The following is a 27,970-nucleotide window of genomic DNA, read 5'->3' as shown; positions in this document are numbered from 1 at the left end:
CCTTCCAATTCTGTTATTCTGTAACACGGAAAAACTACCTATGCCAAAAGAAAGAAGAGTCCCCTTTCCACACTCCCGTGGATCTATTTGGGACTAGCGTCGTTCCTTTTTATTTCATAAACTAAGCAGTGCATTCCAAAGACCGGGTTGGGCACTTTATCCTCCTCCCCACTTCAGTCGCGGTATGTTAAATGTTAACTCTCCCTCACGCTCCTTTCATATAAATCATCCAAACTTAACTCCCCATTGGACACGATTGCAGGATTGCACCTATCCCGATTGGCTTTCCGGTACGACACGCCCTCTCTCAGAACCCCCCCCTCCCTAAATCTCCTATCCCTACCAAGCGCGCAGCTTGAGGGGCTGCTTCCGCTTCCCCCCCGCCCCCCCACATACATACATATACTCTGCGCACTTAATTTATGTTTCAGCGCGGCCCCTCCTTCCATATTCACCGTGTAATAGGAGAGCAGTCCAGCGTTGTAGTCGAGCACGAACCAGCGGTACTGCCAACCTTTCATCAGGTTGGTCCATTTGCTCAGCGGACCCTCCATGATGGACGCCATCTTGGGAGCCGGTAGGATGCCAAACAGCCCACTAAAGGGGAAACGCCGGTCTCGCGAGCGGGGGTTAAAGCGAAAGGGAGGGGGTGGGAGAGCGAGCGGAAAGAGCGCGAGCACCATCAACGAGCGACGTCTGAGGGAAGCAGCGCGAGACGGGGAGGAGCAAAACGGCCGTCGCGGAAGGAATAAGTTGGGAGACTAATAAGTGGGCGGGGATATAGGAGAGAGGGGGCGTGGCTTTGTCGTGTGGCTGTGCGGTAGTGGGAAAGCCCCCCCCCAAAAAAAATCCTAAGGGGGCGAGCGTGTGGGGTCCCTTTCGTCCCAGTGAGACCGAGGATGCGGACATCAATTGGGATTTCAAGCTGCCTGCTTGGGGCAAACGTTCATTTACGTTGTTGGCATTCCGTTTGAGATCCAGACCGATTGTATTTGGATGTTAAATTCATTAACGTCAGAATAAAATCAGATGTGGGGAGAGAGGACCAAAAGGGGGAAAATCCTCTTTATTTCAGCTTGTTGCTGAATTAAGATTTCTTTTAGTCAAAACAGAGTATAAAAGTGCTTAATATCGACAGCCAGGAGTCGATGGGTCTTTTTCCAAGGGATCAATGTTGTTATTATTTGTAGTACTATATTATATAATGACGGTATTTTCATATAATAAATGCTTGGAGTTGGTGAGCTGAAGAGTTTGCCATAAAATAATCTGTTTGAGAACAAAGTTTAGCTCTTCTAGGAAATATTATCTGCTTTCCTGCCTTCCCCTGAAAGAAAGTAAAAAACGGAAGTGGGGAAAGTGAGAGTGATGAATCAAAGCAGAAGTTCAACTCTTACCCTGAAAAGATGGCAGTTGAGGCAAGAAGTAGCAAAGTTATCCTTCCCATCAATAAACCAGGGCTGCTGTTTTGTTTTAGATGTTAATAAAGAAAGCGGAGTGGTCAGACAAACTGAAAATGAGCTTTGAGGAGAAATTGCAGATTTGGTGGAAATGTGCCAAGCTGGACTAAAGTATAGTTTCTACAGTGAGAACTTTTGCAAGTTTCATTGAAGAGAAAAGTAAGTAAAAGCCTTGTAATGTTTATTCATATGCATCACATATCATTTCAAAGAATTTACATACCATTACTAGGGCTATGTACAGATTCAGAACACGCAGCATTTGTCAACAACGTTTTAAAACAAATACTCCTTTTCGCAATATTGTGTATGAACTTGATAAAAGCAGCTGATCAATTTTTATGAGTCTGATTTGTGTACCCCAAGAAAATGGTAATAAAAAAGTCAAATTGTGAACACAGCATATCGTCTTCCACTTTTGCCCTTTTTTCCAAGATGTTGCCAAAAATAGAGTCTGTATTCAGAATAGCATTTGGTCTTAAAATTAATAGAGTACATATTTTTCAGCAGTAATGATAAGGTAAGCTATTTAAATATATTGATTTCTAATTCTTGCATCTAAAACTCCACAGAGAAATGACTTAAAATGACAAAAGCTATATGCACTATTACATTTATTTTTAAAGAAAGTTTGTGTATCTAATTCCTACAGTGCTGGGGAAGATGTCATAGACATCCCAATGATGCCCAATTATACTCAGTGTCCTATCCATGTTTTCAATAGTTTTCAACAGTTAACCTTGCTTAACTTTTTCAAGATTAGCCTGATTATTTCAAATTAGCATTGATCAAGCATAATACCTGCTTCTATTAACCAAAGTTATGGTCTGGCAATTTTTATTTCCATGAAGCTACCTTTCTTGCTCTACTTGTTAACTAGCTTGTCCAATTAATCTAATTTTCTGAATTTGCATGATAAAGTAACCAAACTGAAAGTATTCCATCCTCTAGCTTAAAATGTGTTAATATTGCCATTATGATTTGTTCAACATAGATAAAACATAACAGACATAATTTATGTAATCTTAGCCAGTTTCAAGACATGTAGAACTTAATATCTTAAGACAAATTATCAAAAGAAAGCTCAGAAAGCAGTAAATTACTGTTATAGCAAGAACATCCGGAATCTCAGACAACAGCTGTAATTCAGCAAAAAGACAAAACTACACTGGATAATGTAGAACAGGAGTCTCCAATCCCCGGGCTGCAGCTCACTACTGGGTCTTGAGCTGTTTGAAACTGGCCCATGGAAGTGGCGGGCGAGCACACGTGCATCCCCACTTGCACAAGCAGCAGATGAATATGTGTGTTCCATTTACACAAGCAATATGCACACATGCCTGCCACTTATGCAAATGGAGCTGCACACATATGCACTTGCCCATCACTCATGGGGAACTAACCCCTCTTCCTTCCCTCCTGCCACCAGGCCACAAAGCCAGAAAGATTGGGGTACTCTGGTATAGATGCTTGAGGCCCTTCTATCTTGAGCACTGGTTCTTTTTTCCTCTGCAACATCTGCAAGGATTAAAATAAGACTATTTAAAAAAAATATCATTAGATTTTTCTGACTCTTTTAAAATGTCAAAATTGTCCTAAGTATTTTTAGATAAATTTAGTTTTCAGTAAAATCTGTTTTCCTATAATTCAATTTCTGTGATAGAAAAAAATCATCTTGAAATTCCCCTTATATTTAACTTAATCTGTATTTCCATTTTGCATGTTCATATTTCTCAATTACATGTTTCTCCAACAATACAGCCTCCACCAATAGGAAGGCCCAGCATGTTTTATTGGCATAAAATCAAATTAAGCCCCTCCCCCAAATTAAGGCCTATATTAAACATGCAAAATGGGGGGGAATGGCAGGGGGGCTTGCCATTAGGAAGTACGTTTGTTGCATACCCGGATATGGTGCTGCCTGCGTTGGTGGGGCACTTCGTATCGGGAGACCTTCCGCCACCGTTGCTTTACCTTCTCCCCGTGCTGCCACGGCATTTAGAGCAACGCCGCGGCATTTGGCTCAGCCATGTGCGGCCAGCCAGGGCTCCTCCCTGCAACCGGAGCCCTGTGGAGACACCTGGTTTCAGGCGCTCTTGTCTCCGCCTTCCCTTTGCCTTCGAAGGTAAAGCCAATTCTTTTAAAAACGACAAAGCCTCCCCTGTCCGAGAGGGCAGCCCTACCCCCACGTGGGGAGGCGAATCTCCCAGGCCTCAGCGCAGGATCGGCCGATCTCAGGAGAAGCACCCAGCCGCCATCCCTGCCTGGCACCGGGCAGAGCGTGAAGAGCTTCGCCTGGGGCGCCCAGCGCAGCTGACAGGCAGGCCCTCCTGCCCGGCAGCAGAGCTCTCACCAAGGCAGCTAGCGCCTCCCCTCCGGGCCCTCCGCTCATCCCACCAGGGCTGCGCCGGAGCTGTGCGGGCTGGGCAGAGCCAGGAAAGCAAGCCGCGGGTGCGTGCCCGCCTGCCAAGCGAAAGAGCCAGGCCGACCCAAGCTTGGCTTCCTTCCCAAGTCCCTCCAGCCTGAACCCGAAGGGGCCACAGGGAGAGGCTGCCCGAGGCAGTGATAGCGCCCACCCATCCGTGGACAGGGAGGTAAGGCGATGACCTGCACCGTGTCCTCTGAGCTGAGCCCCGCCGAGTCAGCGCCTCTGCCTGATGCCTGTTCCACTGCAGCGTTTGGAGCTGCCGGCGCATTTGGAGATGCATGGGGACGGGCTGGGCGAGGAGTGGAAAGGACGGGCGCCTTCGGGCTCTCTCCTCTGGCCAGGGAAACAGCTCTGCCATCACCTCGCCTCCCTGTCCGCAGACGGATGGGCGCTATCACTGCCTCGGGCAGCCTCTCCCGGTGGCCCCTTCGGGTTCGGGCTGGAGGGACTTGGGAAGGAAACCAAGTTCAGGTTGGCCCGGCTCTTTTGCTTGGCAGGTGGGCGCACACCCGCAGCTCGTTTTCCTGGCTCTGCCCAGCCCACATGGCTCTGGCGTGGCCCTGGAGGGATGAACAGAGGGTCTGGCAGGGAGGCGCTCGCTGCCTTGGCGAGAGCTCTGCTGCCGGGCAGGAGGGCCCGCCTGTCAGCTGCACTGGGTGCCCCAGGCGAAGATCTTCGCACTCTGCCTAGCGCCAGGTAGGGATGGCGGCTGGGCGCTTCTCCCGAGGTGGGCCGATCCTGCACTACGGCCCCAGGAGATTCGCCTCCCCATGTGGGGTTGGGCTACCCTCTCGGGCAGGGGAGGCTTTGTTGTAGTAGGGCATCGTTTTTAAAATAATTGGCTTTACCTTCGAAGGCAAAGGGAAGGCGGTGACAGGAGTGCCTGAAGCCTAGTGTCTCCGCCGGGCTCCGGTTGCAGGGAGGAGCCCTGGCTGGCCACATGTGGCTGTGCCAAATGCCGCAGCTTTGCTCTAAACGCCGCGGCAGCAAGGGAGAAGAGAAAGCAATGGTGGCGGAAGGTCTCCCGATACGAAGTGCCCCACCAACGCCGAGGTCAACATCCAAGCTGTCACCGCCTGCCCACCCGAGGATGCAAGAGGAGAGAATTAAGTCACCCCCGAAAAGATGGCCTAGCCGTTTTTTCAGGGGTCAAAAAAAAATAAGGCCCAGCCTTATTTTGTGGGAAACACGGTACTTAGTTATGATCATATTCTAACTTCCCAAACATCTCAGCGATATTTTAATTTAGCAACTTGTTATCAACAGAAATGATTTTTAAAAATTCTCTCATCTATACTGTGGTAGTTTTGTTTTATTTAGAAAGTAAAAGTTTAAGGCACTTAAAAATAATAGATTCATATGACAATAATATGAACTTGCAAACTTACTGGGGGGAAAAAGAGAGAATAGACTATATTCTGGAAGAATAGAATTACTGTATTTAATTTACAATTGCTTTTTAAAAGTTTTTAAACAGCTTTTGGAAAGACAGCTTTCTCCTCCATAGTATTTCAGACTTGTATATAGGAGGAAGTCAATGTATTTCCTGGGTGTGAATTGATTTGAATTAGTTTAGGCATCTGTGCATAAAAAATTAATTTCCTCTGAGACATTTTAAATAGTTTCTGTTGGTTTAATTGCGTGGTTCTTTCTGGTTGGTCCCTATAGCATCATTATTCATGGATTTTAGCCAATGGAAAAGATCTGTCTCCTCACCAGTAAGTAGCAATTATAGTGATGTGCATGAGAGAAATAGGAAGAGATTTCAGAAATACTCAAGTATTTCTATAGAATTTAAAGAAGCATCCTACCACTTGTATTAAAATATCTAATATGGTATCAGGGATGAACCTGATTTTCCTAGGTTACTTTCTGATATGTCTGGTTTGGGGAGATATAAATGATAACGATGATACCTCTTCCCCTGTTTTAGAAAAAGAGCAACCCGTTATAACAAAAGAATATTTTAGGGAAGAGTTTGATGATGAGGGTAAGTGATATTTTGCTTTTTTTCTGTTCTGGGATATAACTATTAACTTCTAAATCTTCTTCATAGTGTCACCCAATCTCAGATTTATATTCTTTCTCTTTACATTAATAAAATGTAATGAATTTTTGTATAGCATCATATCATGCAATGATCTTTATGCATATTTATTAGTACTGTAGAAATGTTTAAGAAAGAGAGAAGTCTAGATTGAGCCACACTCTTCTGAAGATAGAATAGAATTTTTAGATGGATATTATAGATCTACTGAATGATGCTGAGAAGGGAGAAGAATAGATAAGGATATGAAGAGATGTGTCCAGGATCCTTTATGCAGTGTGTCTTCAATCATTATTCTCAGCTATTTAAAAAATAATAGAGTTTTTACAGTAAGCTTTTAAAAACGTATCAGTGCCTCTTCTGTAACTTCTAAAAAGCAAAATATCAAAATTGATACGTCATCTGTACAATATGTTCTCTCTATGCAGAAATAAATCATTTTGTATTAACTATCCTAATTTCAGTTTCTTTCCCTTGTTGTCAATTCTTAACCACTTCTATATACATTGCAATTTTATTTATAGTAGCAATTTAAATAATGATAAATTCAAATCTATGTAATGCATGTTTTGGCTTTAGGATTGATTTAGCTTGGCTAATTCTTGAATATTTTCTTACTAAGGGAAGAGATAAAAAATATAGAGTCAAATGTATTCTATGTCCTTCAGACATCTACCATCCCATTTTATCAGTTTTTCCAGTTTATTTTTATCTAGGAAGATCAATACAGGTTGTTACAACTGTAAATCCATTTGTTTAGGAGATTTACTCTACCTAAAAGTTTTTGTTACTTGCATTATTTTCAGCTTAAACTACACTTTGCCGTTAGTGAGATTTTCCTATACAATAGGTAAAAATATAGGGTTTTTTAATTATCTCTGCACATTTAATTGTAGATTTAGCAATTTAAACATGGAACAACTCAGGCAATTCACCAGACATGATTCAACATGCATTACAGTCCCTTGGGTCCAGGAGCAGTTATCACAAGCTCCAGATGGCTTTTGAACATTCCTGAATAAAATGCATTTTATGGAGTTGTTTTTAATTATACGTAGTATTGATAAAACTTGTATTATTTTTAAAAGTTTGTTGTCTGTTTCTTATACTGCAGTAAAGAAGTTATATAATATACACAAGGAAGAAAATAGCTGTAATTTTAATAATTTTTGTATATCAAGCTACAAAATAGTCTACACAATAATAAATGAGCTGTATTTCTTAAGTGTTTTCTTGTTATTATAAGTTCATATACATTGTAATCATACATTTATTGCATACTACATCCAATAACATGAATTAAATTTCACAGAAAGTGAAATAATACTGCTCTGATATCTTTTGTAAAATTGAAATGTTATTTTTCTTTTTCAGATGGATGGGAGGAACGATGGGTTCTGTCTAAACATAGAGCTGATTATGGTAAATTTCGGATAGGATCAGGAAGATTTTATGGTGACAGAGAAAAAGATAAAGGTAAAGTAATATTTTTTCAGGCAATTATGAAACTTTAGGTTTTTTTGAAATGCAGTTTCCTAACAAATTGCTAGATTTTATTATTCAGTTTTATGCAGTTATTCACATAAGTTTGGCTAATGCTAAAATATCTGCATAAATTATTTTCTATCACTATTTGCATAATATAGTTCAAAAAAAATATATCTCAATGAGAAATTTGCATGCCAGATCACATCGTTTTTAACATTAAGAAAATTAAAAAATTATCTGTGATTTGACAACAGAATCTGGAGTTAGAAGAACTTCAAAATCTGATTGGTCCGATTCAAGGCTTTTGGGGCCTATTCCAACTAGCTGAATATTTTACTCTAAAATCTAATACTAAATTCTAATCATCTTCAGTTGAAATCTGTTGTATGTGTATGAATCTTAATTCTACTGTTTGTGTTAAAGATGTTAATTTCAAAGTACATTTTGCATGAAACTCAAATGCTTTTGTATTTTAAATTGATCCATGTTAGTTGTCCAATTGCTATTCTACCATTACACGTTTCAGTTAAAAAATATACTTTAACAGTACAGGTTGTCTTATATCTGAATGGATTATTTCCTTCCTTTACTTAAAAATGGGGTCCCTCTCAATTCTACAATGCACTATATCAAATGTCTCTCAAATTTGAAAATAAGTCTTCAGAAAAATGCTGTCATGCTTTGGGACAGTTTCTTGTCACCCGGTTTGGTGGCTCCACTGTCTGGAAAAGACAGTTGTATTGTCTGATGTTCTTCCCAAACTATTTGCTCTAGGTTACTCATTGCTGTATCAATTGAGTATTCATTGGGTAGAGGTTGCAAATTGCCTATCCTGACCTTTCCCTTCATATAGCAGAAATTCCAAGTTTATCTAGGGAATAGGAATAAATGACAATGAGGGCAGACTTTGGCTGTGGTATCAAACTCAAAAGAAATATTATGAAAGTCATGCATTTTGCCTCACTGTCTGTTGAGGTCTTGTTGAGGAACTCTCAGAGTAATTAATGTTTGCCACATATTAGACATATTCTTGATTTGATCTTCTGTTTTCTCTATTTTTTCTTGCCTCCTCATTCTATATGTTACCTTGTGATACTGGAAATGTACAGCCCCTTTCATTCTCCATTTCTTCATCTCTCTTCCTTGCCATAAACATAAAGTGTTATTTCTTGACCATGATGTCCCCGTTTCTTTTCATGTGCCATAATTATGTTGACAATTAATTTAACTGAAAATTTATTTTAATTATTTATTACCACAATGTTGTGCATTGGCATTCTCAACTCAATAGTTCTGAATCTCTGTCAGCTTCTTCATTGAGTTGCAAGAAGCTGTCAGAGATTGTTTAAAAAAGGATCATGTGATCTCCTGAAGGCTCGGGCAGAACCAATCTACCTGATCTCCTGGCAACTGAAAGAGGGGCCAATATAAAGCGAATTTCAGAGTAGGAAGCAGTTGAAAAATGAAACAAGATGGGCAAGGGTTTAGATGTAATGGCTAATATACTTGACTGACACCAGAGAGATCCAATTTCTACTCTATTTCTATCTGCAGCCACAGCAGCTCACTGATGACTTTCCTCCCATCCTGCCCCACAGAATTGTTGTGAAGAAATATAGGACAGGTTTTTCGATGCATTCAGTATGTCCGGGTACCCCAGTTCAAAAATAGTTGCTCTATGATGCACATTTTGCCCAGTTAATGTAGTAACAACAGTTTTAGTTATATATACATAGATAATACATCAATCATAATGAAACTGCAATTCTTTACATGCTACCTAAGAAGCAGGTAACCTCAGGTACCTGATAAGATATGTAATTAAATTCAATAAAACTTATTTCTGAGTAGATATCTACAGTAATGCATTAGAAATGAATTTAATTTCTAGAGTTTTCTTTATCAGAACTATTTTATATTATGATGTAATAACATATTACACACTATATGTGATAATAGAAATACTTTTGGAAAAAAGTAGCAAGTGAAATTATAATAATGTATTTCTAAGCTACATTTATTAATATATTTCACATGTCTTTAAAGCAGAATCAAGGAGATATATATTATCTCATAATTTTTAGAAAGTCACTGTAATCCCATATGGAAGAATAATACAGGTTCATGCCTGTGGCAAAGTACTTGATTAGTAGCACTATTTGGATATTTGAATATCATCTCTTTTTATAGGTCTGCAGACAACTCAAGACATTAGGTACTATGCAGTATCAGCAAGGTTTCGACCTTTCAATAATGAAAATCAGACCTTAGTAGTTCAATATACAGTAAAATATGACCAGCAGGTTGATTGTGGTGGAGCCTATATCAAACTTTTTTCTGTCGATGTGAATCAAGACACCCTGAATGAAGAGTCACCTTACTATATTATGTTCGGTATGTTCTCTTAAATGCCTAATAATAAGAAGTAGAAATATTATGTTAGTGTAAATCTCACAGGAAATGACCTCCTCTGAGACATTACTTTTCAATATTTTTTATCTGTTCCCTTATATTTATAAATGAGTTAAATGAGTTTTATAGTAAGATTTATATAACAATATGAAGAGATTTGCTGGATAATGTTAGGGCTCTGGTTTAGTATACTATCTTCTTTTTGACCATGGCAGCTAGATAATTTCAGGAACCCACTGGGAGGGATATAAAGTCAACAATTTTCCCTATTTGTATGTCAAAGAGTATTCCATATTGGAAATTCTAATTAAAATCATAGTTATTATTTAGGAATATGCAGATACTGTACACAATTATCAATATATTGGCATGTCCATGCCACAAATTTATTATTGCTTATGTGAAAAAAATATGTTTTTATAGGCATATTTTAAACTTACAGGCTAATATCATTGAGTATTTGTCTACTGATAGAAGACAAAAATGTATAGATTTTGGAATTCAGGTTTTCTTCACATGGATTTTCATTTTTATTTTAATTATTTAATAGCATCGTTTCTAAAATGGTATCAGTTCAAGCTAGCTAGTGGAAAAAGAGAGGCTATAGGTTTCTAAAATAAATCCTATATGAAAATGTAGATTGAGGGGACAATATAGTTTCTGAGATCGCTGAAGACAGTAGATTATCTGAACTCATTCAAGATGCATTTCAAACCTGAATTTGGACTCAAACAACATTGATTATGGATGACTGGCGGAAACAAGATTGGAATGCTGTGCCCATTTTTATTCTCCTTGATTATCATTCTTGGGCCTTTTAGGAGTGTGTGTGTGTGTGTGTGTGTGTAATTCTGCCAGAGTAATTTGGTATTCTTTTCTTCTAGGACCTGATATATGTGGAAAGTATAAAAAGATAGTGCAAGTTATTTTGAACTATAAAGATGACTACTATTTGACTAAAAAGAACATTACATGTGAGGTACGATCAATGTCTTTCAGTGAATTACTAATATTTAATCTAATTTGCTGCAGTTTTAAGCAGAATTATTTGGGAGATTGTTGACTAATTCTAGATAAAACATGTTAACCATTCCAAATGTCAGAAGCTAACAGCAAGTCATCTGAAAAGTTAGCAAGTACGGTATTTACTGTTAATACCCCTCATTTTAATGTTTTAGTAGAGTGTTACAGAATTAACTATTTGCATGTAGTCTAATGCAACAAAAAATTGTGATTTTTTTCCTAGGACTATCATTTTCTTGGCACTGCACTGATAATTACACTAGTAGCAGACTTATTATTTCAGACCTTATGAAATTTAATTAGCAAAACTGTCAATTGTACAGCACTAGAAAGACATTCCCATGTTTCTGTAACAATGTTGGTTTGTTTGTTTTTTCAAGACTGATGACTTTACCCATCTCTACACTCTAATTCTACGTCCTGATTTAACTTATGAAGTGAAGATAGATAATTATGTGGTTGAGGCTGGCCATCTAGAAGATGATTGGGACTTCCTGCCTCCAAAAAAGATAATAGATAATGATTTGCCAAAACCTGATTATTGGGATGAAAGAGAAACTATTCCAGATCCCATGGATAAAAAACCAGAGGTACTGTTTCACTTTGAACTGCATGGTTTCAGTCTATATCAATTTGCCTGCTGTGTTTCACTTATAGTCTTTTATTGCACACACTGAAAACAATGAAGTTGGAACTGTTACTGATTCTTAATTATAACAACAATATGTGATCATTAGGGGGTGTTTCGTAAAGATTTATAGTTTAAGTGGAGCTTCTTTGATCTAACTTCGTAGCAGAGGAATTGGGACTAGACTGTAAACTCTAAAATCAGTACAAGATTTTTACAACAAAATATGACTAGTATTTAACCTTTCTAATACCCACAAAAAGTATAACTAACTTTAGACAGTCAGTGATGAAATAATGTGAGCAGTATAAAGGTAAATTATATTTGGCATAATTGCTAAACATGTTGTCTGATAAGCCTCCAATAACAATCCAGTGAATTCCTGAACATATTTTTGTAAATAAGAAAAGCAACTTGCCCATTACAGGTTCATTCAAAACTGCTTTTGGAGTTACATTAATAGCATTCCAAATTCAGAGGTACATAAAAGGTTTCTAGTAGCTGCCACTCTGTAGTCATAAATCTTCCATCATGTGAAAAATAAAATGGTTGGATTGAAGCAAATATCTATTACAATACATTTATTATCAAGTTTCTTGTTTTGAGTGTTGAGATAATAAAATATTGCAACTAATCCTTTCAAATAGATATTTGATGATAAAACACTGTATCTTGATTCTTGAATGAATCAGAATAAAATTATTGAAGCCGTGATGCAAACCATATTTTGGAGAAATAATACTAATTTTGTGTCCTGTCAAAATACTCATAGAAGCTAATTATTGCAATTAGTAACCTTGATGAAACCATTTTAGGACTGGGACCAACCACAAAGAATTCCTGATCCTACTGTGTTAAAGCCAGATGACTGGGATGAAGAAATGGATGGGGCATGGGAACCACCACTGATTTCAAATCCTGAATATAAAGTAAGAGTTTTATAAGTGAAAGTAATAAAATAGAGACTAACTTGGTGGTTATTTAATTGCATATGTAATTTAAACATTAATTAAGCTATAAGATATTGAATCTAGTTTTTATTATCATATAAATCATCATAGTCTTCATTTCAATAGTTTTCATTTGTCCATTTCAATTACAAATTTAGACTTGGCTTCATCATTCTTCACCCCTTACCTCTATTGATAATTAATTCATGCTTTCTTTATTTTTTAAACAACCATCGTCCAATCCTTGAGGCATCTCATGACCTTGCATACCCTTCCAAACATTAACTTCTCATCAGTAGAATAACCTCAGCTCAATGATGAAAATTCTGTTTTTACAGCAACTTAACTTTTTTTAACCTTCACTGCTTTGTATTCTTTTTTTTTTAACAAAGTTTTATTGAATTTTAACAAAACAAATAAAACATTTTATTTGAGTACAGCATGGTTCCGGGTTATCACATTTCCATACAGACACAATTTCATATGCATATTCACCTTATGTATTCAACTTCATATCTTATTACTCTTTTTCCAGCTTCTCACTATTTCTCCCTTTACTTCTCTTAATTTTCTTTTATGGTTATCTCATTTTCTTTTTATTCAATTGTATTTCTTTTACCTAAATTTCTATATCTTTTTATTCATTATACTTATACTTTCGTCTGTCTTGTTTACAATTTCGTATGTTCTCTTCCAACATTCTTAAAAAGCAAAATTCCCCCTATGATTGCCAATTGGAGTGCAACACCTTTAAGTCTTATTGTTATCATATGAAATCTCATTAAACATTAAATTTGTGCATTCTAAAATTATAACATTCAAATTTCTAATATCTATTTTATATCATGTAAATCTCATAATTCAGACTCTGCTTGGTACTTCCCCTTGAAAATGTAAAAAGAAAAATTCTAAAAACATAGCAAAAACAATTATATATATATAAACATTAGTAAACAAAATAGTTGTTCAAATTCATTCTAGTACTGGTATGAGCCTTGTAAATCTTTCACGTTTCTTTTCAATATTTATCAATCTTTGAGAACAATTGAAATGTTTCCCTCCCTTCTTCATTATTACGTTAATTGTTAATACGCATACCATTGGATAGTCATACAGTTTTACCTTATAAATTATTTACTATTAATAAGCAAAATAATTATTCAAATTCATTCTAGTAACTGGTATAAATTTCCTTATAAATCTTTCACATTTCTTTTCACATTTCTTTTCAATATTTTATAAATCTTTAGAAACAATTACAAAGTTTCCCTCCCTGCATTAATTATAAATATACCATTACATAACGATACAGTTTTATCTCATAGATTATTTACTTATTTCATTTCTAACTCATTACAGTATTCTACTATTACAACACTATCTTTTGTATCTTTGCAGAATCCTCACTTTTAACTTAATTTAGCCATTGTCTCTGTGTTTTCTAGCTGAGCAAATATCTTTAATCCTAGTACGTTTCCCCTTTTTCTTTATTTCCTGCTTTTGTCCCTCATAAGTTATTTCCCTTTCTATCTTCCTCCCCTTTTTCTCATCCCCTTTTCTATACCCTTCTCTCTCTAATTTTCCCTTCTGTAGTTTTCTTTTCTGCTTCTCCTTGCTGTTATACTTCTTTTTCAGACTATTTTTCTTTTTGGCTGTTCCCTTTGATCTCAAACTTTTAACTCCTTTCCCCCTTTTCTCCCTTTTTACCACACTTTGCATTATTTGATCATTGAAAATGGCTTCTTCTTTGTCCCGCCCTTCTTCTTGCTGTTGAAGCTTTTCCTTTTGTTTTTCATAGTTCAGGATCTCCATTTCAAAAAATTCAAATACAAAGCCAAAGGATCTTCCTCCCCTTTCTGCATCTTCTTTCTGTTTTTTAAGACTCATCTTCAATTCCTCCAGGAGTGATGCAATTTTAAACACTTTTGAACAACCACCCAATTGACTTTGTAAAAACAGAAAAAGAAAAAAAAAACAATGCCAAAAACTTTTTTTTTAAAATCACCAAATGATCCCAGACTGTTCCTTCTTGTTTCTTTCCTTTTCCTTTCCGTGGGTTACTGTATCTTTTAATAAGATTTCAGTTACAATGTATCTTCGGGAGTCTTTTCAAAGTTTCACTGTTAATCCTCTTTATTTTTCCAGGTGGCACCCTATTTTTCCAAGTCCCACTCTTTTGCCTCCACTCTTCTCCTTTTTAGGGCTTTAAAATGATCCAAAAAAAATATCTTTATTCTCCTTTTGACACTTAGATTTCAGCTTAAAGTTGCCTATTAGTGTCAAAATAGATTAATGTAAATTTCTTTCCATATCATTTGTAATTGTCAATATAAAGATAAAAAAAGGGGGTTTTAACCTCCTTTTCTCTCTCCTTCGCCGCTTAAAAATCTTCTTTCAGAAGTATCCCTCTAAGTACTTTTAGATTCAGGGTACCTTGCTTAGATGTTCTCTGTTGTTTAGCCCGGTCTGTCCTCTTTCCTCTTTGTCTTCCTCCTGCACAATCTTATCCAATCAGGGTCTTCTTTGAGGTGGCCATTTCTGACGACTGCTGCAGCTGCCTTCGGGGAAGAGAGTTTAGACCAGCCAAGGAGGAGAGGTGTGGCTCCCTTCCACTCGGCTAGAAATTATGAGGAAAGGTTTTCAGTGTGTAGCTTCACACATGGAATTAATGTTTCTTTAAGCATAATTTGATGAATAAGCCATAACCTGCTTATATGTTGAACTATAAATCATGCGTTGCAAATTACAATAGCTATCAAACTTCCAAACCATATTATCATTAGCATGCTATTAGGTGTTGACCATTTAAATACTACCTATTTAAACTTCTGTGGGCTTTTTTCTCATCCCAATTTATTACTTGCCACCCTTCATTACCTACATTGGATTCCTACCAAATAGTTGTATATATTTCAACTTTTCATTTTAAAATACTCACTTCTCAGAACTGACAATAAATCTAGTTGTATATTTATTTCTGGTTTTAGTTGCTACATTACCTTCCAACATCTTCTATTAGGCCTTTTTTTCCTATTGTCATTTTTATTATTTCCATCATATAAATACTGTGTTTCCCCAAAAATATGACCTACCCTGAAAGTAAGCCCTAGCTTGATTTTTACACATGGCCCCAAAATAAACCCTAGTTAAGACCCCGCCCGCTCCAAGGTGCATGGGATGGGATGAGACGCACGGGTAAAAATTAAGCTAGGGTGGGAATGGGGAGGTGGAGATGCCCTATTTACCAGGCCTCGCACACCCCGACACCTGCTTGCCAGCCCATTCCTGCCTTGCCTTGCTGGCCCACTCCTTCTGCAGCTGCTTGCTGCCACTTGCGCGCATCGCCCCTGGCTCTGTTTTGCTGTCAGAGGCCTTCAGGAAAGGCTTCTGCAGCCAAGAAACAGGCTTTGTATTGACATGTGTGATGCCCTTACCCCACCCCACCCCTGCCTCATTTCACCATCAGAGGTCTTCCAGAAATGCCTCTGCAGCTGAGAAACTAGGTCTGGATTGACGCACGTGGTACTCCTGACTTCCATTTTGCTGTTAGAGATCTTTCTGGAAAGGCCTCTGCAGCCAATCAATCTGGAGCTCTGTTACAGAAGAAGTGGGCTGGCAGCAGGCTCCTGTTGGGCAGGTCTGTCAGTGCTGCTGCCATGAGGGTGAGTCAGTGTCACCCCCACAAAATAAGACCTGGTGCCTTCTTTGGTGGCAAAAAAATATATAAGACCACGTCTCATTTTCGGGGAAACACAGGTAGTTGTAGATAGCATTTAGCATAATAAACACTTTAAAAGTTTTAACCATATTTCAAAATATTTCACTAAAAATTCAGTGAAATTCAGGTGTTACTTTTATTTCAATAGATTTCAGCCTGTTTTACATATCTTGGTTTAAGTAGCTTTGTGATATTAAAATTTCTTTACATTTTTAGGGCATTTGGAAACCTCGTATAATTAAAAACCCCAATTATAATGGCATTTGGGTCCAGCCAGAAGTTGACAACCCTGAATACAAACCAGATCCTAATATTTACAAATATTATAATATTAGTGTCATTGGCTTAGAAATTTTACAGGTATGTATATTAGAAAGTTTGCAAACTAGATTCATTATTCAAATTATGAAGATAACTGGCAATTCTGGAGATATTCTATACCATCATAGTAAGAAAATGAAAAAAACCCTTCAGATAGTCCTTGACTTATGACCATAAATCCAGCGTTACAATAGCAGTGAACAAATGATGGTTTTGACTGGTCCTTAGATCTCTGGCTGTTCAGCACGTCCTTGATCACATGATCACATATTTATGACCAGTTGTAGCACCCCCCCTTTCGCCATTTGCAACCCCCCCTGCTGGCTTCTCCAGAGAGTAAATGGGGAAGCCAGCAGAAAAGGTCACAAGTTCCTGAAGTCTGCCTTACCCATGCTTTAGCCCCTCTGTGCCATATCTGCTACTTGAACCCCACTGTGCATCTTCCCTGTGCATCACCATGCCACTTGTGTATTCCATGCATCCTCCTCCTTAGTGCATCTCACACATTACTGTGCACCCTCCCCGAGCCTTAATGCAACTCCTTCACTGCCTTGTGCACTCTAAGCCTCACCATGCTTCACTTGCACACCCTCCCCAATCCTCCTGCTCACAGTCATAAAGCCTCTCCAGTCCTTGCCATACCTCCTTCCCAAATCTACTATTGCTCGGATCATGTCCGTGCACTTGGTGGGCACTGAAACATGGTGTGCGGAGCGGCATTGCTTCTTTGATGGCGGTCTCTTCGAACAGCAGCAACAGAGCGGCGTGCCGATCATCCGTTGGCAATGAGGCATGGCTGTGATGCTCCTCCCCGTGCCTCCTTCAAAATCTCTTGTTCCAGACCAAGTGCACACAAGTACACAAAGAGATTATTTTGTTCGTTTTACTAAATGAAACTTGCAAACACACATAGTTGCAGGATAGAGATAAGTTTTCTCCAAAGTTCAGCAAGCTGGGCTTATGAGAGTTCCAGTTCAAAGCAGCAAGCCAGAGCGTTGTCAGGCAGAGTCTCAGGGTCAGAGCTTGTAGAAGATTTGTCAGCCGATTCAGATTCAAAGACAAGGTTACAAAGTTCATAAGTCAAGGCACATAGACTATGAATCAACAGACAGCTTATGTTTGCTGCTCCATTCTACCAGAAGCAGCCCCAGTATAGCTTCTGTGTGAGCAGTCTTGCCTTTGCTCTTTGCAACTTGCAGAGCGCTTGCAATGGGAGGAGGTGGTAATTTCACATCCTCATCTTTGGAGAATGACAGCAGCTATGTCTGCTGGTTGCTGGCCAGACTACCTCTCTGTTTGCTCAGTTCGCAGTCTGTCCAGTGGTGCTGAAGTTAGCTGCTCATATTACTGCTGGCATGTCTGGAGGTGGCTTCAGAACTGGCTGCTCATCATCCTGCCCTCCCCTGACTCCAAATCTGAGTCTACTATGACACTGCCGTCCTTGCACACTACCATACCCTCCCTGTCCATTGAAGCACATCCTTGCATTCTTGTGCCCCCACATGCATACTCTTCCTCATCCATGCAGCAGCCCCTTGCTTATTGACCTCCTTCCTACTGCCTTTGCCATTGAGTTGGTTGTGGGAAGCCAGCAGGATGACCTAACGATTCAGTTAACAGTAACCAGAACTGCAGGGATTTCTGTTGCTAAGCAATGCAATTGTGCTTTACAACCACATTGGTTAGTGTTGTAAATTCTGACCCCCAATTACAGTTATAAGTCAAGGACTAGCCATACATTGTTTAGCCTAGGAAAACAAAAATATTCATAATCGTATTTATTTATTCATTTATTTAGAAATATATTTACTTTATTTAATAGTTGTGAAATATTCATCCTCAAATCATCCACTTGTTAGTGTAGGAATCCAGATTAAAGTATCCTAGACAGATTATTGTCTTGCTTCTGTTTGAACATAAGTGAATGAGAATTTGTCCATTCTTCATGGCTCCACTGTTGAATTATTCTTATTGTTAGGAAGTATTTTTGGAAACATTATCATCTTATAAATCAAAACCTTTATTTTCTGTTCTGGTATGACAGAGAACAGATCTTGAACTATCACATTCTTGCAGATAGATGGAGAGTGCTATCAAATGCATTCTTGGTCTTTTCAAAGCTAACTATTACCAGTTCCTTTAATACAAGATTATATGTAATTACATGACTAGTTCTGCTGTGTTTTATTTCAACAGGGGAAATCTGGTACAATATTTGATAACTTTCTTATTACAAATGATGAACAATATGCTGAAGACGCTGGGAATGAAATGTGGGGTGTCACTTTTGTAAGTAATTTCAGGGCAATTCATAATGTATGTTTATTGCAACATTTAAATTGCTCCTCCATCTTTATGAGTATTAGGCACTATATAGATATTATTAAAATAAAGCATAATGTAATAAATTGCCAAAATCACAGTGTTGTAAAAAAAATAGAAGGCTGCGTATGCAATAGAAGGATTCACTGATTTGTGTATAAATCTAATCACAGTACATAATTATTCTTAATTTCCTTATGCTCTGTGATTGAATGTATGCATTTTTTAAAGTAAAAACAGCTTTAGACAATATTTAACACTTCCAACACTTCCCATGTTGATACCCTGGGTACAATTGCTTACATAACCAAAAAGCTCAGTGATTACTAAGTGTTGCAGGTAGAAACAGACAATAAGGTTGAAGGGAAACTCCTGTTTAACTGTATGACCAAGTAATTGGAATAGTGAATGGGCTCCATGTCACAACATATTGTTGCTGAATTCTTTTAGCAATTAACCTATTATTGTCTATGTGGAAGATAATAGGGCAAAATGCTCATTTAAATATTTGTCTGAATGTGTGCTAGCATTAAACCCTGAAGAAGGAAGATTTGTACAGATTAGCTCCATCATGTTTTGTCCCTTGCTCTTCCCATCTTGAAAAAAAATGTAAATGTAAAGCTTGAGCCTGTACATAATTGTACATATAATCTGGAACCCATTTAAATTGTGTGGAAGATCATGTCCAGGAGATCATAAGTACTCTCCTGCAGATGTTCAAAAAAACGAAGGAAAGTGGGATTTGAAGAGGTAGGCTGCATGGCTATATCCTTACATAATTTAGTCCAATCCTTACATAATTTCAATTGCTTGTATATGTGACCAAATCCATGAAGGGAACTGTTGAGGATTAAATAATCTGAATGTTATAAAATCACGAGCTTGATTCTGTTGAGGAATAAACAATATGTACATAAATCCTATTAATTGAATTATCCATCTTCCACATAAATTACTTGGATAGCAATATGGCTGTAACAGAAAAAGAGAAGAGTAACTATTTTTATTATGCTTTTCTTATAAATTATGTAGCTGTACTTCAAAAAAACCTTCCTGCTCAGTGCTGTTTTTATAACATCACAACATAAGCAGCATAGCATGCTTTCTGAAAAACTGACCAAATAGCAGGCAAATATGATAAAGCGAGAATAATCAAACTGCTACGAACTGCTAGAATCAGTTTTTAAAATTAGCTATTGATATTTATTTACATTTATTGATATTGAATAAGCTAAGAAAATATTCTGAACTTGTGTAATATTATTTGGGTTTGTAAAGTTTAGTTTGCATGCTACCTGTGTTGAGTAGCATAGAGTAGAACAGAACAACAACATAGAATAGAACAGAACAGAATAGGAATAAAATAGAATGCAACACAACACAATGCTTTATTTGGCCAAGTATGATTAGACACACAAGGAATTTGTCTCCGATGCAGAAGCTCTGAGTGTATGTGCAAAACAATAGAGTAATAATAATCATAATAATGATACCAATAAGAGAAGGTAGTTGAAAAGATGAGAAATATAATAGTCATACTATATGGGTAAATAGACACAAGACAGTGCTGTGGGAATTCAGTAGAGTGATGGCAGGAGGGAATAAAATTGTTTCTGTATCTGGTTGTTTTGGCATGCAATGCCCTGTAGTGGTGTCCTGAGAAGGCTTGAAACAGTATATGTCCAGGATGTGAGTGGTCTTTGATATTTTTTCAGTCTTTTTTCTGATCCATGCAATACACAGATCCTCAATGGAAGGCAGGCTGATTGCAGTTGTTTTTCTGCAGTCCTGATTATCCATTGAAGTCTGTACCTGTCCTGTTTGTTTGCTGTACCAAACTAGACAGTTATTGAATTACAAAAGACAGACTCAATAATTCCTCTGTAGAAGTGTATCAACAGGTCCTGGGCAGTTTGAACTTTCTGAGTTGACGCAGGAATAACATTCTTCGTTACGCTTTTTTAATGATAGTTCTGATATTAGGTGTTCATTTCAAACACCATCTTTTTACAGGACGTTAACAATGTAGAGAGTAGTTGCAAATTATTAATTGTAAAGTTTGTTTACCATAGTTGTAAGAGGATGTATTATTATAATTCTTTTTTACTTTTTGCTGTTGTAATAGTATTAAAATGAGATCCAATTTATTAATTTTAAGAAGGACTAGGAGTGACATGATAGCAATGTTCCAATATCTCAGGGACTGCCACAAAGAAGAGGGAGTCAAGCTATTCTCCAAAGCACCTGAAGGCAGGACAAGAAGGAATGGATAGCAACTAATCAAGGAGAGAAGCAATCTAGAACTAAGGAGAAATTTCCTGACTAATTAGAATAATTAATTAGTGGAACAACTTGCCTCCAGAAATTGTAAATGCTCCAACACTGAAAGTTTTTAAGAATTAAAAACCATTTGTTTGAAATCGTGTAGGGTTTCCCACCTGAGCAAGAGATTGGACTGGAAGACCTCCAAGGTCCCTTCCAACTCTGTTATTCTGTTCTGTTATTCTGATTTAAAAACTATATTTTATTAAAGACAGAACTCTATATAACAATAGAATTTGATCATCAAAATGTTTCAGGTTTGAGTTTATTAATTATATATAATTTCTTCTTCAAAACAGGAGAGGGAATGGAGGAGACGGGAAGGACAAGATGCAGCGTTTAAAAATATTAAAGAAGAGGAGCCAAAGGGAAAAGAGACCAAGAAAGAAAAGAAGAAAAAAGCTACCAAAGTCAAAGATGAACTCTGATCAATCAAATCACTGTATAATTACTGTCACTCAATCTGGTCATCACAGTTGGGTAGTATTGTACTTATTTTCTAAATGTTACACAAAATGCAGTGGTGATATGAAAATCCTGACAATTTTTGTACTACTAGATGGCAGTTGAATATTCCAGAAAACATGTATAGTTTCTATAGTTTGTTTTATACATATCAATCTCTGTAATATTACATTCTATTGGTGTTCAGAAGAAGGATTATTTTCCAGAAATCATATAGATGGAGGAAATTACACAGTGCAGAGATGTGACACACATAATTCACACCCATTGATCACTAAACCACTCCTGAATTGAAAGGGAGAGTAATTATTTTCAAACATCCATAGATAGTCTGAAATCTGAATGAAATATTATAATCAGAAATACGAAGACACCTTATGTGTTATTTGTTAATTGTGTCCAGGATGCATGGTGGAATGCTGTGTAAAAAAAATCCTCATGCCTAATGGATTTTCTGGATTTTCATGTGATTTTTTTGCTTAAAAATGAACTGAAATAGATCATGAGAGACACATATGAATCAGCCACCCCACTAAATCAGAACAAAGACTTACAATTATTAGCAAAAATGGATTAATTATAAAGTTATAGAATTGTCAAATTGGAAAGTATCACAAGGCTCATCTATTCCAATCATATGCAATGTGGAAGAAAACCTGTTTAAACATGTCCAGCCTATCCCTCAAAATCTCTAGCGATGGAGAATCCAAGCTTCTGTCAAAAGCTTAAACCTTTGCCTTCTTCCCATTCATCACATGAAAAAATTCTTCCTAAAAATCTAGGCCTGATAGGCCATGCCATTTGGGATTTACAGAAACTGGAACTGATAAATTTGATTTCAAATTTTCTAAATCCAAATGGCCTCCATTCAGATGGTGAGGCTAGTCTCTCATTAATGAATTTTATGTGATGTGGGAAGCTAATATTTCATAGTATGATTGTTACTTTTTTGTCATTTAGCATGGTAGGTACAGAATGCATTTTGATACAGATGTATAGATAACTGTAGAATATTTCACATCACCACTTCTTTCATGCTTAATTCTTCCTGAAGTTGTCAGAAAAACTGGTAGCTGCCACCATGTGTAACCATATGACTAAACAATAAAAGAGGTCTTCCTATATTTATACATAAAAATAGCTTTCTAATATCATTAACCAACACTTTCTCCAATATTGGATTATTATAATTTATTTTTTGGCTTCTTCTTGAAATTATTTTATAATAATTATTGGTCTATCCGTATAATCCCTTCCAACAAGTCTTAGAAAGGTCACAAACACAGACAAGGATTGTTCATCTACATTCACAAAATGTGGAGCAGCAGATGAGATGGAAGAAATAACTATCATTTTCCACATTACACTGAATATTATTGTAAAGATTATTGTCCAGAATATGGGAGTGGTGATATTTCTCTGAGAGAGTGAAGATCCATAGGCTTTGAAAGAGGGAGTGATACATTTTATTTTGAAGAAGCCACCTCTTTATCTAGCCATTCTTGCAAGTTTAACCCAGTTTCCAATCTTCCTGTTCTAACAAAATTTAGAAGCTATTTGGGAATCAGCTATTGTACAGATTATCCTATTTTAAATGAGTTATCTGAAACCCTTTTGGATTCTGGTCTGAGCATGGAAATACTCATGGATCACTAGGGTAGACGATTAGGGCTTAGAAAATGGGAATTTGCCCCTCTTCTATTCTATTAGAAGTTCTATTAGACTTCTCAGCAGCTTTGTATTCCCAAGCATGGTAAAAACAGGTTAAATTCCAACAACAAAAACTTATCGTTTGTCCAGGAACACATTTATTGACCACTCCAGCAAATTGCTTTGGACAGGACTGCACCCCAGCTGAAAAAGCAGATCTGCAATTCACTAGCCCTTCTGGATCCATAGGTCCTAGAACAGCAAGCTATGGCTGGAGGACCTTTCCCCAGTTTATGTGAATCCACTAATTGTGACCCACCTGAACTATGAAATTCCATTGATAACACTGGTTAATGCCATCATCACACATGCTTAAGATTATTGTAGTATGCTCTGCATTGGGCTGTCTCTGATAATAATCCAGAATCTATAGTTTGTACAAAATGAAGCAATCAGAATGCCAGCATTGCTGAACATGATTCTCCATTTGCTACACTGCAGAGGTGGTATTCAACAGGTTCTGACCAGTTCTGGAGAACCGGTAGCGGAAATTATGAGTAATTCGAAGAACCAGCAAACACCACCTCTGACTGGCCCCACCCCATCTCTTCTCTGCCTCCCGAGTCCCAGCTGATTGGCTGGGGTCTTCTTTTGTTGCCCTGCACAGGAGAACAGAGCTGGAAAGCAGGTTAGTGGGGTGGGGAGGGAATGGGGATTTTGCAGTATCTTTCCCCTGCCACACCCACCAAGCCACCAAACCACACCCACAGAACTGGTAGTAAAAAATTTTGAATCTCACCACTGCTGCACTGCCTACCAATAAATATCTGGTGTCAAGTTAAAAGCCTGGATTTAACCTCACCAATCAGAAGTAAAGCTGACTGGGCGAGAAATGAAACTTTAAAAAAACAAGGAAGTCCAGTTGCCTTTTGAAAAACATCTGGGACAACAGTCCCAAAATTGTCAATCGGATGATTGACAATCTCCATAGACACTTGGAGTGGAATGATAGCATTGTAATAGTTTTATCGTTATGGCCAATTCCAGGTGTTGGTGGGGAAAGAAATCTAACCCTAGACATTTGTAAGGTGCCTTGAGATTCAACTCTTCCCACTCCTATTTAAGAACATCTACAGTAAATGAAGCCTTTAGTGAAGTCATCCGTTGGCATATTTTAACTAGATCAACCAAGCAATGCCATCAAAGTTCTGCATTCATGTCTGGACATTATCAGAGTCTGGATGCAAAAGAAAATGCTCAAACTAAACTCTAGTAAGGCCAAGTGGATTTTGGATCTGCATATATTCTATAGATTCTGGGTGGGGTTGCACTATCGAAAAAGAAGTGGTGCAGTATTTGGAAGTCCTAGATTCACAGCTTCTGTTCAAAGAGGAGGACACAGTTGTAAGCACAGTTGTAATCAAGGCCTTTGACAGATCTGATTGCCAATATAAAATTGGGTACAGAAAAAAGGGGAAACCACCATAAAACAGTGCTTTCCACCCCAAATTTATTTTTGTTTGTATGTATGTATATATGTATGCATGTATGTATTTTGTACCCATCTTGCTAAATGAATGGCTGTAAGTCGAGGACTACCTCTACAAGGCCTTCTTCCAGGCACCTCCACAGGAACTGAACAGTTAAGAGTCCAACTCTGAGCCAATCTGAGCAACTATCTGCCAAATGGGCACAAATATTTCTCACAACATCCCTGGAGATGGTCCTATGGCCCATTCTTCCCAACAGGGAGTAGTGGGTTGCCCAAAATGGTACAGAAAAACATAGTAAAAGCAGAGAAATTTTTCTGCCCTTATTATCAGGATGATGAATTCTCTAATATGGGTTCTTACTCTTCCTCAGTTGGATTCATTCTTCATCTTTCTCCTACACACTCCAGGCATCTCTTCACACACTTCATTTCCTGGAGCTCCTCAGAAAACCAAGATACCAATAAGCTGAAAAGAAACAAGAAAGTGATTATTACTATGTCTTCCAAAATAATTTCACATCTCAGCTGCCCGGAGGAAATGTGAGACCACCACTATGCATCAGGCGCATGATGACTTGAGACAAACCCAATAATTTCACATCTCAGCTGCCCGGAGGAAATGTGAGACCACCACTATGCACCAGGCGCATGATGACTTGAGACAAACCCATGGTTGCCAAGGAGGTGATGAACTCCCAAGTCACCCCAGACTTAACATTGCCTGGTAACAAATTGAAATCCCTGAGCAGCATAAGCCTTGGGATCTCAATGTGCTTCAGTTAGTTCCCTAAAGATCAAGTTGTTGAGGCGTTTACAAATTTGGAGCTCAGATGGCTCTATTCTGTAGTTGTATTGCTTAAATTTGATAGAAAACACACAAGCCAGCAATGAACAGCTGGGGGGGTGGGGGCAGCAAGCACAAGTACCATGTTTTCCCAAAAATAAGACCCAATCTTTTTTTTTTTTGCCACCAAAAGGCACCAGGTCTTATTTTTGAGGGTGTGTGTCTTCCATTGATTTACCTTGTGGCAGCAGCACCATCAGCTCTACCCAGCAGGAGCCTGTTGCTGTCCTAGATCTTCTGTGGCCACTTTTCGCCGCTTTCACGCATTGCCCCCCAGTCTCCATTTCATTGTCAGAGGCCTTCATGAAAGGCCTCTGCAGCTGAGAAACTAGGTTGGGATTGACGCACGTATCGCCCCTGGCCTCCATTTCACCATTAGAGGCCTTCCAGAAAGCCCTCTACAGCCGATAGCTGTTATCGGCGGCAGAAGGCTTTCCTGAAGGCGCCTGACAGTGAAACAAGGCCAGGGATGCCTATGCATCAATCTGAAGCTTGTTACTCAGCTGCAGAGGCCTTTCCTGAAGGTCTCTGACAGTGAAACGGAGTCCGGGGTGACACATGTAAGCAGTGGCAAGCGGCCGCGGTAGAAGTGGGCCAGCAAGGCAAGTATGGTAAGTATGGCAGCTCCACTCCCACATTCACACCGTAGCTTTTGACCTATGTGCCTCACCCTACCCTCTGCACCTGAGTGGGCGGAGTCTTAATTAGGGCTTATTTTGGGAGTAGGTCTTATATTGAGCACACATATAAAAATCAAGCTCGGACTTACTTTCAGGGTAGGGCATATTTTTGGGAAACACGGTAGTAGCACAATTTTTCCAGGCTGTAGCAGTTTCTTCAACCCTAGCTATTTCCCACAGCTGCATCCATTAATGATTTTGACTTGTTACAAGCATGGTGATCATTTTCTTTTTCTAGAAAAGCCGCCCAATTTCAATGATTGATCAAACTGATTATACTTTACCCCATCTTTCTCATTATCCCGAAACAGAACATATGCTACAGATAGTTCTTCATTAAAATAACCAACCTTCTTGCTTCTCAGTGAGCAATAATGAAAGGATCTCTTTTTGGGGGCCATACTGAAAGACTATTAGTTCAACAAGAAGTTCCATTTTTAACCAACACCATCATGGTGCCCTTAAGTTGAGTTCAATTTCTAATTGAAGTTCACCTTGCATCTATCCAGTTTTCTTAGTAAAATTACAGTGTGGTATGTCACTGTCTTCTAGAATATTTTTTAACTTCTCAGTCTGCTCAACACAGAGTTTCTGGCTACATACTAATCAGAGATTTATGGCATTCTGTTAAATAAACACTCATTCAATTTTATATTCAAGACACCACTATAACTTATTTACACAGTCATGGATAATTTAATATAGCTCTTCTTTATAACACAGGCAGTCCTTGTTTAATGACCACTTGTTCAACAACTGTTCAAACTTGTTACAGCAGTAAATCATACTTACAACTAGTCCTCAGAATTCCAGCAGTGCCTGAGGTCATGTGATTATGATCCAAGCAGTTGACCATCACATTATGCTGCAGTCACATAATCATGATTTCCAACCTTCCCTACCAGCTTTCCCCAAGTAAAGTCAATGGGGAAGCCAGCAAGAAGTCAAAATATGTGATCATGTGAAATCCACACTTAACAACTTGCAGTGATTTGCTTAATGACAGTAACTGGGGATTTTTATAACTTACGTTACTAACCATAGTGGTCACATGACATTGCTCTTCACAACCATATTGCTTAGCAATGGAAATTCATGTCTTAGTTACCATTGCTAAGCCGAGACTACTTGTATAATTGAATTCCAACATTGTTAATTATGACTTTCTTAACCATGCTTCCTTGACTAGCTGGATTTGTACAATAGTCTAAGCCACAAATGCTTAGAATAGACCAATTGATTCTAAAAGGCATCATTAATCTATAAAGAAAACATTAATTTTTAATAGGAATAAAATAACTAGTGGATAAGAAACTGTTTGGAATAAACTATAAAAAAGCAAATTTCAACTTCTTATGCTTACTGAAATATAGCAATAGCACTTAGATTTATTTACCACTTTATAGTGCTTTACAGCCTTCTCAAAGTGGTTTACAGAGTCAGCATATTGCCCCCAACAATTTGGGTCCTCATTTTACCCACCTCGGAAGGATGGAAGCTTCAGTCAACCTTGAGCTTGGTGAGATTCGATCTGCCAAATTGCGGTAGAAGTAGCTTGTAGTACTGCACTCTAACCACTGCGCCACCGAGGTTCCTTATATATATTATAATGAAATATCATAACATTAATCTGGTATGTCTATTGCTCATTATGCATTAGAATTATTTCAGGCTAGTTTTATTTTTGACATAATACCAGAGGTGGTATTCAGCAAGTTCT

At 38.0% G+C, this 27,970-nt stretch overlaps 2 protein-coding genes across 7 annotated transcripts in view; one reads left to right on the top strand and one right to left on the bottom strand.

The window, feature by feature from the left end:
- OSBPL9 (oxysterol binding protein like 9) overlaps positions 1 to 576 on the bottom strand; it is a 57,330-nt gene extending 56,754 nt beyond the window's left edge. For all 4 annotated transcript variants that reach the window (XM_087929907.1, XM_087929908.1, XM_026707070.2 and 1 more), the window contains exon 1: positions 456 to 576. Coding sequence is in view for 2 of the 4 variants with exons in the window: in XM_026707070.2 (XP_026562855.2) it covers positions 456 to 566 (111 nt within the window). In the remaining 2 variants the exon portion in view is untranslated. The remainder of the gene's footprint in view (positions 1 to 455) is intronic.
- LOC113440597 (calreticulin-like) lies at positions 439 to 22,722 on the top strand. Of its 3 annotated transcripts, XM_087929912.1 has the most exons (12): positions 638 to 752; positions 1,478 to 1,619; positions 5,557 to 5,606; positions 5,822 to 5,878; positions 7,310 to 7,411; positions 9,614 to 9,817; positions 10,720 to 10,814; positions 11,239 to 11,448; positions 12,302 to 12,415; positions 16,371 to 16,514; positions 18,672 to 18,764; positions 21,419 to 22,722. In XM_087929912.1, exons 3-12 carry the CDS (start codon positions 5,582 to 5,584, stop codon positions 21,545 to 21,547), a joined length of 1,173 nt encoding a protein of 390 aa, XP_087786038.1. In that variant the 5' UTR covers positions 638 to 752; positions 1,478 to 1,619; positions 5,557 to 5,581; the 3' UTR covers positions 21,548 to 22,722. The 3 variants fall into 3 exon arrangements, with proteins under 3 accessions (XP_087786039.1, XP_087786038.1, XP_026562861.1); XM_087929913.1 differs by lacking the exons at positions 638 to 752; positions 5,822 to 5,878 and adding an exon at positions 439 to 577; XM_026707076.2 differs by lacking the exons at positions 638 to 752; positions 1,478 to 1,619; positions 5,557 to 5,606 and having other exon boundaries at positions 5,637 to 5,878.
- The last annotated feature ends 5,248 nt before the right edge of the window (positions 22,723 to 27,970 follow it).

This window comes from Pseudonaja textilis, chromosome 3, assembly GCF_049901715.1.
Source record: "Pseudonaja textilis isolate UNSWEBS1 chromosome 3, rPseTex1.2, whole genome shotgun sequence".
Lineage (NCBI taxonomy): Eukaryota > Metazoa > Chordata > Lepidosauria > Squamata > Elapidae > Pseudonaja > Pseudonaja textilis.
Note: the sequence above shows the minus strand (reverse complement) of the source record. Positions and strands in the feature narration are given on the sequence as shown.